This window comes from Belonocnema kinseyi, chromosome 5 (assembly GCF_010883055.1).
Source record: "Belonocnema kinseyi isolate 2016_QV_RU_SX_M_011 chromosome 5, B_treatae_v1, whole genome shotgun sequence".
Classification (NCBI taxonomy): Eukaryota; Metazoa; Arthropoda; class Insecta; order Hymenoptera; family Cynipidae; genus Belonocnema; species Belonocnema kinseyi.
The window spans coordinates 94,308,464-94,322,396 of NC_046661.1; the positions used below are offsets into that span (position 1 = coordinate 94,308,464).

At 22.6% G+C, this 13,933-nt stretch overlaps 2 protein-coding genes across 3 annotated transcripts in view; one reads left to right on the forward strand and one right to left on the reverse strand.

Annotated features, from left to right (window-relative positions):
* Nucleotides 1-13,933, reverse strand: part of LOC117172626 — an 82,555-nt gene that overhangs the window by 39,953 nt on the left and 28,669 nt on the right. For both annotated transcript variants that reach the window (XM_033360726.1, XM_033360725.1), the window contains exons 6-8: nucleotides 11,050-11,367; nucleotides 7,502-7,700; nucleotides 672-797 (exon numbers count right to left, since the gene is read on the reverse strand). In XM_033360726.1, coding sequence (XP_033216617.1) covers nucleotides 672-797; nucleotides 7,502-7,700; nucleotides 11,050-11,367 — 643 coding nt within the window. The remainder of the gene's footprint in view (nucleotides 1-671; nucleotides 798-7,501; nucleotides 7,701-11,049; nucleotides 11,368-13,933) is intronic.
* Nucleotides 3,310-13,933, forward strand: part of LOC117172627 (ejaculatory bulb-specific protein 3-like) — a 46,481-nt gene continuing 35,857 nt past the window's right edge. The window contains exons 1-2 of the mRNA XM_033360728.1: nucleotides 3,310-3,571; nucleotides 7,318-7,366. Of these exons, the coding sequence (XP_033216619.1) occupies nucleotides 7,351-7,366 (16 nt within the window). The 5' untranslated portion in view covers nucleotides 3,310-3,571; nucleotides 7,318-7,350. The remainder of the gene's footprint in view (nucleotides 3,572-7,317; nucleotides 7,367-13,933) is intronic.

Sequence of the window (13,933 nt, forward strand, 5' to 3'; positions counted from 1 at the left end):
ATTAATGAAGACCATTTTAACCAAATAATTGAGTTTTCAAAAACAAAAAACAAAAATTTGTAAAAGTCAAACTAGATTGATAAAAATGTATTTTTTTTATTAAAGGCCTGTGTCTGGTTGAAAATTGAACTATTTAGTGGAAAAGCCTGTTTTTTGGTTAAACAATAATTTTTTAACTGAAAATGTAACTTTTACATTTTTTTAGATTGATAGTTATTAGCTGAAAAGTCTCCTTTTTTGGTAAAAAATAATTATCTTAGTTTGAAATTTTATGTTTGTTGGATAAAAACGCATCAGTTTCATAGAACATTAATTTTTTGCTGAAAAGTCATATTTTTTGTTTGAAAATTCGATTTTTTTAGAGAAAATTCGCGTGTTTGCTTGAAAGTTCAACAATTTAGATAAAATATTATTTCTTTGAGTAAAAAATATTTATTCATTGAAAATTTATCTTTCTGCTTTTAAAATTAATTTCTTTTTTGATAAATTTAATCTTTTTTTGGTTAAAAATCAAACTATTCTATTATAAATTTATCTTTTATGGTAGAAAAGACATTGAATTGTTTTAAATAAATTAATAAATATGAAAATTTAAAATTTTGATCTGAAAAGTATATGCAAAGTGGAAAATTAGTCAAGGAAAAATAATTGATTTAATGATTACTACTTACGTTCCGTATGCAGGTTTGCCATCTTTCAGGTAATAACTCGACTGGCTGTTCTTTGGGCGAAAGAAGATTTGTATCCAAGGTAATATAATGTATTGTCCTGGGAGCTTTTCCAGTTGCGTGAAAATGCTGAAAACATAATAAAGTCTTAAGAATAAATCACAAAACAGAAATACGGAAAATACTTCAATCCCTTTTAATATTGCGGGATTTTTTTTATTAAATTCTTGTAGGTTTGAGATTTCAATATTCAATTCGGAAAAATTTATTTCTTTAGGAATAGAGTACAGAATAAAATTTTAGGATGAAAAATTTCAAAGTGTATTTTTTTTTTAAATTAAGAAAATTACATCAAACGCTTTACGTATAGAAAAATAAATAAAAATAATAATAAACAATATGTAGTGACTTGAATTTTATTCATTATAGCATAAAATACTATGAATTTTTAAATTATGTTTGCACAAATATACATAATTATTAATTAATAGTATTGTGAAGAAATTCCATAATATTATATTTATAATTTTTGCATTAATTGGAAGTATTTTAAATTTAAAAAAGATTTTCTTGTGTCCAAGGCGGGTTCTAGGTTTTTCGAAAGCTAATTTTCAAAAAATTCGAAAACTTATACTGACAGATCTATTAAAAAAATTAGAGACTTATAGGAAAAGAAATATATCAATGGAGAAGAACAATTAGATCAAATGAATCAATTTCCTCCAAAAACGAATAATTTAACCTCGAAGTATCTCTTAAATCAAAGAATGTCTACATGCTTTGAATTATTTTAAGCAAACATTTTTTTTGATTTAAAGTTATTTTTCACTTTGGACCAATTTATATTTTCTATTTTTTGGGATGGATTTCTAAATTAAGCAATTTTCAAAATAGAAAAAATGTACATTTTTTTATATCTGTAAGAGATGAATTCTTTTATTTAGCATTGTTAATTCCTGAAGCCACTAAAATTAAAAAAATGTTAAATTTGGAATTTATTTATTTTAAAAGCATACAATTCTATGATTTTTTACATTGTTAACGATTCAAATTTAATATTCTAATCTCTTGAATGTTATTAAATCAAAATTTTTATTTTAAAACTATTTCGATATTATGTACTTTGAAACAGTACGATTAAAATATAAATTTTTTCAATTGTTTTAAATCGAGTTGTTGTATTTTCAACCAAAATAATGAATTTTCAACAAAATATTTTTATTTAAAATTTTTAAAAGTTGACTTCACTTTAAAAAAAAAGATTTTCCAGTAAAAAAATTAGTTCTCAAACAAAAATTTAATCGAAAGAGGATCAGTTTTTTAAAACAAAAATGGAATAGTTAAATTTTTAGTTAAAACCAATCTTTAACCAAAAATGAAACGAATTTTCAACAAAATAGTTAAATTTGAAACCAAAGAGATAAATCTTCAACTAAAATGATGTAAGTTAAAAAAAAAAGAGTTCAGGATTCAGCCAAATAATTGAATTTTCAACTAAATAGTTGTATTTTTAAATAAAATATAAATTTTACAAACCAAAAATTCCACATTCCAAAAGATTATTTTATGAAAGAAAAGATCAATTTACCACCAAAAAGACAAATTTTTAATAAAAGAGTTGAATCCTCAACTAGAAAGGATCCAACATTCGAATTTAAAAAATGATTTTTCAAGCAAAAATGAAATAGTTATATTTTTAGTTTAAAAAATTGATTCTTAAAAAAAAAATGTCAACAATATTGTAAAATTTCCAATCAGAGAAGATTTTTTAACTAAAATTATGAATCTTAAATAAGAAAATTAATTTTTAACAAATTAATTTAACATTCAGCCGTATATTTGAATTTTTAATTAAAAAGGATACATTTGTTAAAAAAAATGGAATAGTTAAAACTTCAGTTGAAGAAAATAATTTTCAAACAAAAATAAAACGAATTTTCAACAAAGTAGTTGAATTGTCAACCAAAGAGATGAATATTCAACTAAAATGATGAATCTTGAGTATAAAAAATAATTTTCGATAAAATTTCTTCAACATTCTTAAAAATATGAATTTTCTACCAAAAACGAGCAGACCAAATTTCACTTAAAAAATTAATTTTCAACCAAAAATGAAATGAATTTTCATTTAAATAGTTAAATTTTCAACAACAAAAAAACGAATTTTCAACCAAAATGATGATTTTATGACAGACAATATTAATTTACGACCAAAAAGCCGAATTTTCAACCAAATAGTTGAATTGCCAACTCAAAAAGATCAATTTTTAATTTAAAAAATCAGTTTCCAACCCAAACTGGAATTTCAATAAAATTCTTTAATTTGGAATTCATTTATTCTAAAATTGTTCAATTTTAGGATTTTTTAATTTTAATCTATTCCAATTTGATATTTTATATTCTTGAATATGATTAAATCAAATTTCTGATTTTAAAACTCTTTGAGTTTAATATAAAATTTTGAAATAATTATCATTTGAAACTATACGATAAAAAATGAATTTCTTTAGTAACATTATTGGTATTTCTTTCAAAATAGAGAAAAAAATGCTCAACTTTGAATTCGATTTCGATTCAATAAAATTGTTTTATATCTTTATACGCAGCTAATTTCATCATCCTAATTTGACCAAGAAGTCAAAATTCAAAATGTCAAAACCAAAAAACTGGGAACTAAATCCGGCATCAAAATGTTTATCATTCCAGTAATTAGCCGCGGTAAATTAAAAAAAGGAATCACTATAAAAAAATTAAAAAGAGAAGCTAAAATTCAAGTAAAAAACTGAATCATGGGTGTCTGTAAAAGAAAGGCACTTGGCACCCGCTTATATGCCTGGAAAGGATGGAACTTTTTTTCCATCCTTGGAATTTTTGCTCTTAGTGTCTTATATTATCTAAATGAGGTACATGTGATGATTCAAGTTTTACGTAATTTAAAATTATTAATGGTTCTAGATTTAATTCTAAAAATAATAATATTCAGTGGTGTAGTCGAGGCCAGAAAAAGAGAAGAGTTTAAAACAAAAAAAAAAATAGTTAAAGATTTAACCAAATGCTAAAATTTTTCAACCAAAAAGATTAATTTTTTTAACCAAGAAAGATAAATTTCTAACCAAGAAGTATGACTTTTCTGCCATAATAGATGAATTTTCAAGCGATAAGGATAATTTTTGACAAGAAAATTAAATTTTCAACCAAAAATTATGACACAAAACAGTTCAATTTAAAAAAAAAATGCAATTTTTTTCAAAAGTTGAATTTCTAACTGAATAGTTTAATTTTCAACATACAAATATAAATTTTCTATCAAATGGTACAGCTTTTAAAGAAAAAATATGAAAATTCAAACAAATATTATAAATTTTAAGATAAAAAGACCATTTTTTCGAAGAAAATTGAATCTTCGTGAAAAAAAGTTTATTTTAAACTAAGAAAGATGAATTTGTACCACAAAAGATGAATTGACAATAAAAAATGATTTTTTCAATCGAAAAAGACGAATATTTAACAGGATAGATGAAATCTAAACTAAAAAGTTGACTGATGCTCTATAAAAAAGACGAATTTCCAACTTATCAAATATACGGTATAAAGTTTTAACTACAAATAGTAAATGGTTCAATTTTGTGATAGGAAAAAAAGAATGTTTAACAAAGTTGTTGAATTTCAACTTAAAAGATGAATTTTCGACGAAGAACATTAATGTTCTACCAATATAGACGAATTTTGAACAAAATATATGCATTTTCATCAAAAATATATAATTTTGAAGCCAAAAAGACGAATTATCTACAAAAAAAGTCGCATTTTCAACCCGAAAATATTATTTTTCAACCTGAAAATTGAAATTTCAACCAAGTAGTTCATTTTTATGCAAAATTGTTGATTTTTTTAACCGAAATGTTTATTTCAAAGAAAATAGTTCAATTTTTAACTATGATAAGAATCCTTAGTAAACAAATTTTAATTGTTCAAAAAGTAGTTCAAATTTAAGTCAAATAATCGATTTTTCAACCAAAAAAGAATAATTGTACATGGAAAATGTTAATAGTTTATATTTCAAATGGAAAATTGCATTTTTAACAAAAAAGAATTAATTTACAACTAAGAAGATAAGAATTCTAACAAACAAGACAAATTTTCAACAAAATTCATTAATTTTAAACCAAAAAGTTGAATTTTTAATTTAAGAATGTTAAAATTTTATTTGAAAAAAATTTTTTAACCAAAAATGGAATAGTTTAATTGACAGTTAAAAAAATTATATTCAATCAAATACTCGAATTTTGAAAAAAATGAAATTCAATATTAAATTTGAATTTTTAAAACAAAAAGGCATTTTTTAAGAATTTTTTATAGAATTTTTGTCAAAAAAGTTTATTTTCAACCAAGAAAGATGAATTTTCAATAAAAGCCTAAATTATTTAAGCTAAAAGTCCAATGTTTTAGAAAAAAGTGGACTTTTAAATAAGAAAAGACGAATTTAAAAAATATATATAATTTTTAACCAAAACGATGCATTGTCGATTTAGAAAGCTGAAGTTCTATAAAAAAATATGAACTTTGAACAGAATACAAGAATTTTCAACAAAATTATTTAATTTTCAAGTTAAAGGGACGAATTATTTACAAGAAGTTGAATTTTCAACCCGAAAATATGATTTTTCAAAATAAATTTTCAATTATAACAAAGAATCCTTAAAAATAATTAATTTTTTTACAAAGTAGCTCAACTTTAAGACAAATAATCGACTTTTCAACTGAAAAAGAAGAATTCTCAATACAAAATTTTAATAGTTCATATTTGAAATAAAAGAATGAATTTTTAACTAAGGAGATTAAATATCTACCAAGAAAGACAAATAAACAAATTTTTAAAAAATCCGAATTTTCAACCAAAAAGTTTAACTTTCAACTAAAACAGATAAAATTTTAACTAAATAGTTAATTTTTTTACTGAAAAAGATCAATTTTTAACCAAAAATGGAATAGTTTAATTGTGAATTTAAAAAATGGATTTGTAACCAATAAAAATAATTTTTTAACCAAGAATTATGACCAAAAATGAATTTTTGACAGCATAGTTGAATTTTCGACCAAAAATTATGACTTAAACAAAATAGATTAATTTTCTAAAAATAATTAACTTTTTTGAAATAGTTAAATTTCTAACCAAACAGTTGAATTTTTATCATACAAGGGTGAATTTTCAATTAAATAGTCGAATTTTTGAACAAAAAAGATTAAAATCCAATTAAATATTTGAATTTTCAAAAGAAAAAGACCATTTTTTTAAAAGAAACTTTAATTTTCGTCAAAAAAGTTTATTTTCAACCAAGAAAGATGAATTTGCAACAATAGAGGAAAGTTTCTTAACTAAAGCGTCGAATTTTATTGAAAAAAGTGAACTTTTAAATCGGAAAGGTGAATTTTGTATTCCAAAAGGACGACTTTTCAACAAAATATATGAATTATCTACTACATAATTTATTTTTCAACAAAGAAGTTGACATTTCAACAAATAAGTATAATTTTCTATCCAACAAGACGATAAAAATAAAAGGAATTTTCAAAAAAATTCTTAAATTTTCAAAGAAAAAGACGAATTTTCAACGCATTAAATATACAGGAGAAAGTTTTAACAAAAAATAGAGATAATTAAATTTTCTGATAGAAAACAATAATTAAAAAAAAAATTATCCACAAAGTTGTTAAATATCAACCAAAAAAATGAATTTTCGACCAAAAAAGACGAAATTGGAACAAAATACATGAATTTTCATCAAAACTATTTAATTTTAAAGCCAAAAAGACGAATTATCTACCAAAAAGTTGCATTTTGAACTGAATAATACGATTTTTCAACCTACAAATTTAAATCTCAACCAAGTTGTTTATTTTTATGCGAAATTATTGATTTTTGTAAGATAAAAGTTTATTTAAAAGAAATAGTTGAATTTTCAAATATAATTAAGAATCCTTAATAATAACATTAATTTTTTTTACAAAGTAGTTCAACTTTAAGACAAGTAATCAACATTTAATAAAAAAAAGTCTCAACGAAAAATTTTGATAATTCATATTTAAAATAAACAATGGCTTTTTTAACGAAAAATGATGAATTTTCAATCAAGAAGATTAAATTTCTACCAGAAAGACCAATTTTCAATTAAATACATTAATTTTCAACCAAATAGTTGAATTTTCAGCTAAAAAATATAAATTTTTAATTCAAGAAGATACATTTTTAACCAAAAATGGAATATTTTAATCATAAGTTTAAAATAATTATTTTCAACGCAAGAGATGAACCTTCAACTCAACAAATTAATTTTTTTAAAGTAGGTGAACTTTTAATAAAAAAAGATGACTTTTTACCAATCTAGATGCATTTTAATCAAAATAATTAAATTTTCAACCAAATAAGATGAATTCCGAAACTAAAATATAATTAAAATGAATTATAATTCTAAATATAATCTAAGTTTGTACCGCCAGGCCACTTTTTCTTTCAGTACTACACCACTGATAATATCGTTTTATTTTTGCAATATAATAAATTTAATGTTAAGAGGAAAATGAATAACAAAAGTCTTCATAATCTTTCTTTAAAAACTTGTTATGTTAATTTAAGCTGTTTTCCGCATAGAAAAAATAAAGAAAAACGAAATCCATTAGGCTGATGAGAGATGATAAATGTAAGTATTTGGCGCATTAATTAAATAGTTTTAAAAAATATACAAAAAAGTACTTTTTTTTGCAAAATGGATTAAAACTTTTTTTTTAAATAATAATTTTGGGCGTAAAGTATTTTAAAAAATTATTTAAATTACCTTAATTGGATTAGACGGAGGAGCCGTATTACATTGCTTGATGTGATAAACTAATCCACTTTGTTCTCGACATGGAACCAAATAAGTTCTTATCAAAAGTACCACATCGTTTAAAATTTCCGTCTGGTTCCTGGACCACCTTTTATTTCTATTTTCCAAAACATATGGATAGAATTGTTCCAGACCCAATGCGACCAAACTAAAAATAAAAATTAGTTAATCGCTGGCGGATAAAAAGCCACCTCATTTTAAACATTCCCTGCCAGCATTTCAATCTCATGCAATTTTTATGTAGAATCTTTTATAAACGCAATAAAATCATATTTCAGAATGAAATTTAAAAATGTAATTTCACAAATTTTCAACAAAATAGTTGCATTTACAACCAAATATCTGAACTTTAAAGCGAAAAAGACGATTTTTCAACCAAAAAAGAATAAGTGTACATGGAAAATGTTAATAGTTCATATTTCAAATGAAAAACTGCATTTTAAACGAAATAGAATAACTTTCCAACTAAGAAGATTAAATTTCTACAAAGGAGGACAAATTTGAAAGAAAGTATACTAATTTTAAACCAAAAAGTTGAATTTTTTAAATTGAGAATGTTAAAATTTTAATTGAAAAAGATACAATTTTAACCAAGAATTGAATAGTTTAATTGAAAGTAAAAAAAAAAAAAAATTCAACCAAAAATAAAATGTATTTTCAATAAAATAGTCGAATTTTTAAACCAAAAAAATTGAAATTCCATCAAATATTTGATTTTTTAAAACAAAAAGGCATTTTTTTAGAAGAAACTTGAATTTTCGTCAAAAAAGTTTATTTTCAACCAAGAAAGATGACATTTTAACAAACAAGAATAATTTTCAACTACAAAAAGATAACTTTGTAACAAAATATATGCATTTTCTATGAAATCGTTAAATTACTAGCCAAAAAGTTGAATTTACAACTTATATAATATAGAAGATAAAGTTTCAACCAAAAATGGAATATTTAAAATTTCAACAAAATTATTTAATTTTAAAGGCAAAAGGACGAATTATCTACAAAAAGTTGAATTTCAACCAAAAACTATGATTTTTCAAACTAAATTTTCAACTATAATAAAGAATCCTTAATAAAAAATTTTTTTTTACAAAGTAGTTCAACTTTAAGACAAATCGAATTTTCAAATGAAAAAGAAGAATTCTCAATACAAATTTTAATAATTTATAATTCAAATAAACAATTGCATTTTAAACCAAAAAGAATGCATTTTCAACCAAGGAGATTAAATATCTAACAAGGAAAACAAATAAAAAATTTTTTTTAACGAATTTTCAACCAAAAAGTTTAACTTTCAACTAAAACAGATAAAATTTTAACTAAATAGTTAAAATTTTACTAAAAAAGATTAATTTTTAACCAAAAACGGAATAGTTTAATTGTCAGTTTAAAAATTGTAAAAAATAATTCGTTAATAGGTGGCCGAAAAACCACCTCATTTTAAAAATTCCCTGACAGCATTTCAATCTTATACAATTTTTACGTAGAATCTTTTATAAACTTTTATAAAAATTTAATGTCACAAATTTTCAACAAAATAGTTGCATTTACAACCAAAAATCTGAACTTTGAAGCGAAAAATACCTATTTTCAACGAAATCGTTGAATTTTGCACCAAATTGTGGAATTTTTAACATAAAAAAAGTAATTTTCAACCAAATGTTTTAACTTTCAAGCAAACAGATGAATTTTCAAGAAAGAAAGATGAATTTTCAATCTAAAAGGTCGAATATTCTGTGTTAACAGATGATTGTTTAAACAAAATAAATAAATTTGTAACAAAATACTTGAATTTTCAGCAAAGTAGTTGAATTTCGAAACTAAAAATATTAAAATTCACCCAAAAACATTTTGAACACAAACAATTTGAATATTCGAAAACAAAAACTGAATAATTTAACTTTTACACAAGTAGTTGACAATTAAACCAAATGGTTAAATTTTTTATTAGAAAAAATTGAACTTCAACCAGAAACAGTTTCATTTTGAACTAAATTGTTACAGTTTTCAAGGGGAAACAGATAATTTTTTTTCGGAGATAAATGAATTTGAAACAAAAAGATTTATTCTCAAGGAAAAATGTAATAATTGATATTATAATTTAAAAAAGGGTTAAATTTTCCATCAAAGAGTTTAATTTGGAACAAAATAATTAAAGCTCCAATAAAATAGTTGACTTTTTAATCAAGAAGGATGATTTATCAAAATAATTGTTGAATTTTCAACAAAGCATTTTACCTTTTAATGACAAAAAAAAAGTTTAATCCAGAAGATTAATTTTTACGAAAACAGACGAATTACTCAAATTTTGTCTACAAATGTTTATTTATAAATTATACATTAAAATTTAAAAATTAAGCATTTTTCAAATACAAACATTAAAATTGTAACGTTCAAAGTTCAAAGGCTCTTCGAAATTTTAGCGATTCCATGCTTTCTGTGTCAAACAATTAAGATGAAGATTCTTTACATTTAAATATTTGGTTTCAATTTACTTGTCTTAAATAAAAATGTAAATATTGCTAAATATTCAATAATTAATCATTTAAAAAAAATTAATATTATTATAAAGTTATTTTTAAGTTGAAAATAGTTGATAAACTTTCAGTCACACGTTCACATTTGTTTAATGACTAAGACTTTCAAATTGAAACCGTTTAAGTTTTAACGTTAAAATCTGAAAATTCTTAAATTTTGAACTGGTTTAAAATCGTTTTTGTTCACTTTTTATTACTTAAAGTACAGATAAATAAAAAAATGTATTTATTTATTAAATGAAAATGTTTTTTATCCAAAATTTTCAACATCAAAGGCTTTTATTTTTTATTTGTTCAAGTCTTTAAGAAATGATTTTAAAATTCTTTAAACTAAAAATGTAAGATTAAAAATAAAAATGTTTAAAGTAGAAAAATTTTGAATTACGCATTGTAAGCTCAATAATAACATAATTGAAAAACATAAAAATTCAACTAATTATTTAAAAACTGTTGAAATCGAACGTGGACAGAATTTTCTTCTACAAATTTCTATAATTCCCGGTCAAAAAAAGCACTGTCATTTCTCGGTTTTTCCCGATCTCAAAAAATTCCCGGTTTCCCGGTCCAGCGACCACCCTCCTAAAACGTTGAATCTTCAACTGTAATGGTTGAATTTTATACCGAAAATATAAATTCTCATCCACAAAAATTAATTTTTTTACATAAAAAGGGAAATCCTTCACAAAGAACATAAATTTTCAAACAACTAATTCAATTTATAAATAAATGAATAAAAAGTCAATAATAAATTTTGATTTAGTTAGAACCAAAATTGAGATAATCTGAAAAATCTGCGACAGTGAATAAAGTAGATATCGCTTTTATAAATTGACTAAAATTATTTAAAATATTGAAAACTTGAACTTGACTGCAATCAAAAGTAAATTCCCGATTTTTAAATAGAATTCCTGGTCAATTCCCCAGTCCGGAAATTTATTAAATCCTAGGAAAGCTCCTTACTTGAGTTCAGCAAGAAAGTGCGGAATATGTTTCGTCTTTTCCGAAGTACCTCTGCAAAACATGTGCGGCAAAAGGTGTGGATAGGGAAGAGCTTTACTCTCGAGAATTAATTTCTCCAACTTCGGATGAAACTTTTGCGCATAAATGCGACGACCTTTTTTCGTTACACAAGCCAATCTTATTTCCTGAGCGACGAATTCAAAGTACTCCTCGGCAAATTTCTCGTCTCTGTGCATCTCTTCCCAATCAGCAACTACTTTCAAAGCGTATGAAATATTGTCCACGTTGAATGCGGAATGTGGCCCATTGCTCAGATAACTGTGATAAAAAATTAAAAAGAGATAAATTACAAACTGAAGAGTTAATTATAAGGGCACACAGTGGTGTAAAAAAGATTTTTCTGGACAAAATAATCTCGAAATCAAAATTTTCATCCGTTTTAGGCGGTTTATTTATGAACGAGAGTTAACTAAATTTTCAAGGAGCTGGGTGAACGTTTTCATCAAGGAAAAAAAAATTTCAGATCATTTCCCGGCTTGCGAAAAGTTTTCACGTTAAAATAAAATTAAAAAATACAAATGTAAAAATAAAAGATACATTTTGAACCTAAAAAAATTAACTTTGAACTAAAATGATGTATTTTCAAACAAAAATATGAATTTTCAAATAAATAGTTTTTTGAATTTTCAATTCAAAAGATTAATTTTCTACCAAAAAAGACTCATTTTCAATAAAGTACAAGAATTTTCATTATAAAAGATCGATTTTCAACCAAAAGTAGAATAGTTCGAATGTTAGAGAAATACATGTTCAACCGACAAAAAAAGAACGAATTTTCAACAAACTAGTTTGTTTTTTATCGAAAAAAAATTATTTTGTAACCAAAAATAAAAGAATAACATTTTTGGTTAAAGCAATCAATTAAAAAAAAACAAAAATGAAGTTTGAAAAAAATAATTTAATTTTAATACCAAAAGATGAATTTTCTACCAAAAAAGGTTCAGTTTGAATAAAATATAAAAATTTTCAACTAAAAAAAAAACAAACAAATTCATAAACCAAAACTACAATAGTTCAATTTTCATTTAGAAATGTAAATTAAAAAAAAAGACTTTACAGCAAAATTTATTTATTTTCAACTAAAAATATATAATTTCAAGCAGAAATGCAATATTTACATATTTAGTTACAAAAATTAATTTTCAACTAAAAAAAACGAATTGTCAGCCAAAGAAATTAATGTTTAATCACGGTGATGAATTTTTAACCAAAAATATGAAGTTTTCACCAAATAGTGGAATTTTCTATTAAAAAAAAAAACGAATTTTCAACTAAATAATTTTTTTTAACAAAGAAAAAAATTCTTGACTAAAAATAGAATGGATAAATTTTTAAAAAACAGATAATTTTTTAACGAAAAATCTTACTCTCTGACATTTCTATATAAAAAAGTAAATTCTCAAGAAAAAATTGAATAGTTAAAGTGAATTTTGAATTGAAATAATCAATCTTCAACTAAAAAAATTTAATTTGAAACAAATACATAAATTTTCAGCTAAAAGGATAAATTTTCTACAAAAAATAAAATTCTTAAATTTTAACAAAAATATGAAGTTTCAAAAGACGGATTTTCAACAAAAGTTGAATTTTCATCTAAAACAACAGTCAACTAAAAGTAGAATAGTTAAATTTTCAGTAAAAAAAAAGTTCAATAAAATTGAACTAAATTTTCAACGAAATAGTATAATTTTCAACCAAGAAGATTAAATTTCTATCGAAAAAGATAAATTTTCGACGAAAAATCAAAAGGTTGCATTTTCAGTTGAAAAAATCTAGTTCTAAATAAGAAAAAAAAATTTTCAACCGAAAAAATATTAATTTTTAACCAAATATTGGAATTTTCTACAAAAATAGATGAAGATGTAACAGAGTATATTATTTTTAAACAAATTTTTTAATTTTGAAAGGGATTTTGAAACAATAAGATGAATTATTCCCCAATAAGATAACTTTGTTAAAACTTCATCTATTTTTGTAGAAAATTCCTTAAAATCAATTTTTCAATAAAATACAGGAATTTTAAACCAAAGATTTTGAATTTTCAACTTAAGAAGTCAACCAAAAAGAATGAATTCTTAACGAAAAACGTGATATTTCATTTCGTAATCAAAAATTATTTTAATTTTATACTAAAAATATTTTGATTCAACACAAAAGATGAATTTTTAGCTAGTTGATGAATATTCAACTAAAAAAATCTAATTTTCAGCCAAATACACGAATTTTCAAGTAAAAAGATAAATTTTCTACAAAAATTAAAATAACTAAACTTTCAGTTGGTAAAATAAATTTTCAACCAAAAAAGAAACAAATTTTCATCGAAATAGTATAATTTTCAACCAAGGTCATTTCAATTCTATCGAAAAAGATAGAACATTTTTTTGGTCGTACGAAATCTTTCACAATAATTTAAAAGCTTTAAACTTTTTGTTTCAAAATCTGTAAAAATCTAAATTTTTTTTGAAATTATTTCAAGTTTTTAATTAATTTGAATTAATTAATAAGTGTTCAATTGTCATTTATACATAAAAATTTAACAATTTCAGTTTTAAATTCACAATCAAATATTCTACAAAAATATTCGGATTTCGAATCATTAATTAATTTATATTTACAGTTGACCAACCAAAAACATAATTTTTTATCAAAAAATTCCAATCTCAAACGCTTTTAATTTCTAAGAGGGGTTTAAAACTCTATAAATTACCAATTTTGAAATATTTTTAGATATTCACTACAATAAAAAAAAAAAATCATCGAAATTTGTACCAAACTTTTAAATATATCTTTTAACTTTTTAATTTTCAATAAATATTTAAAAAAT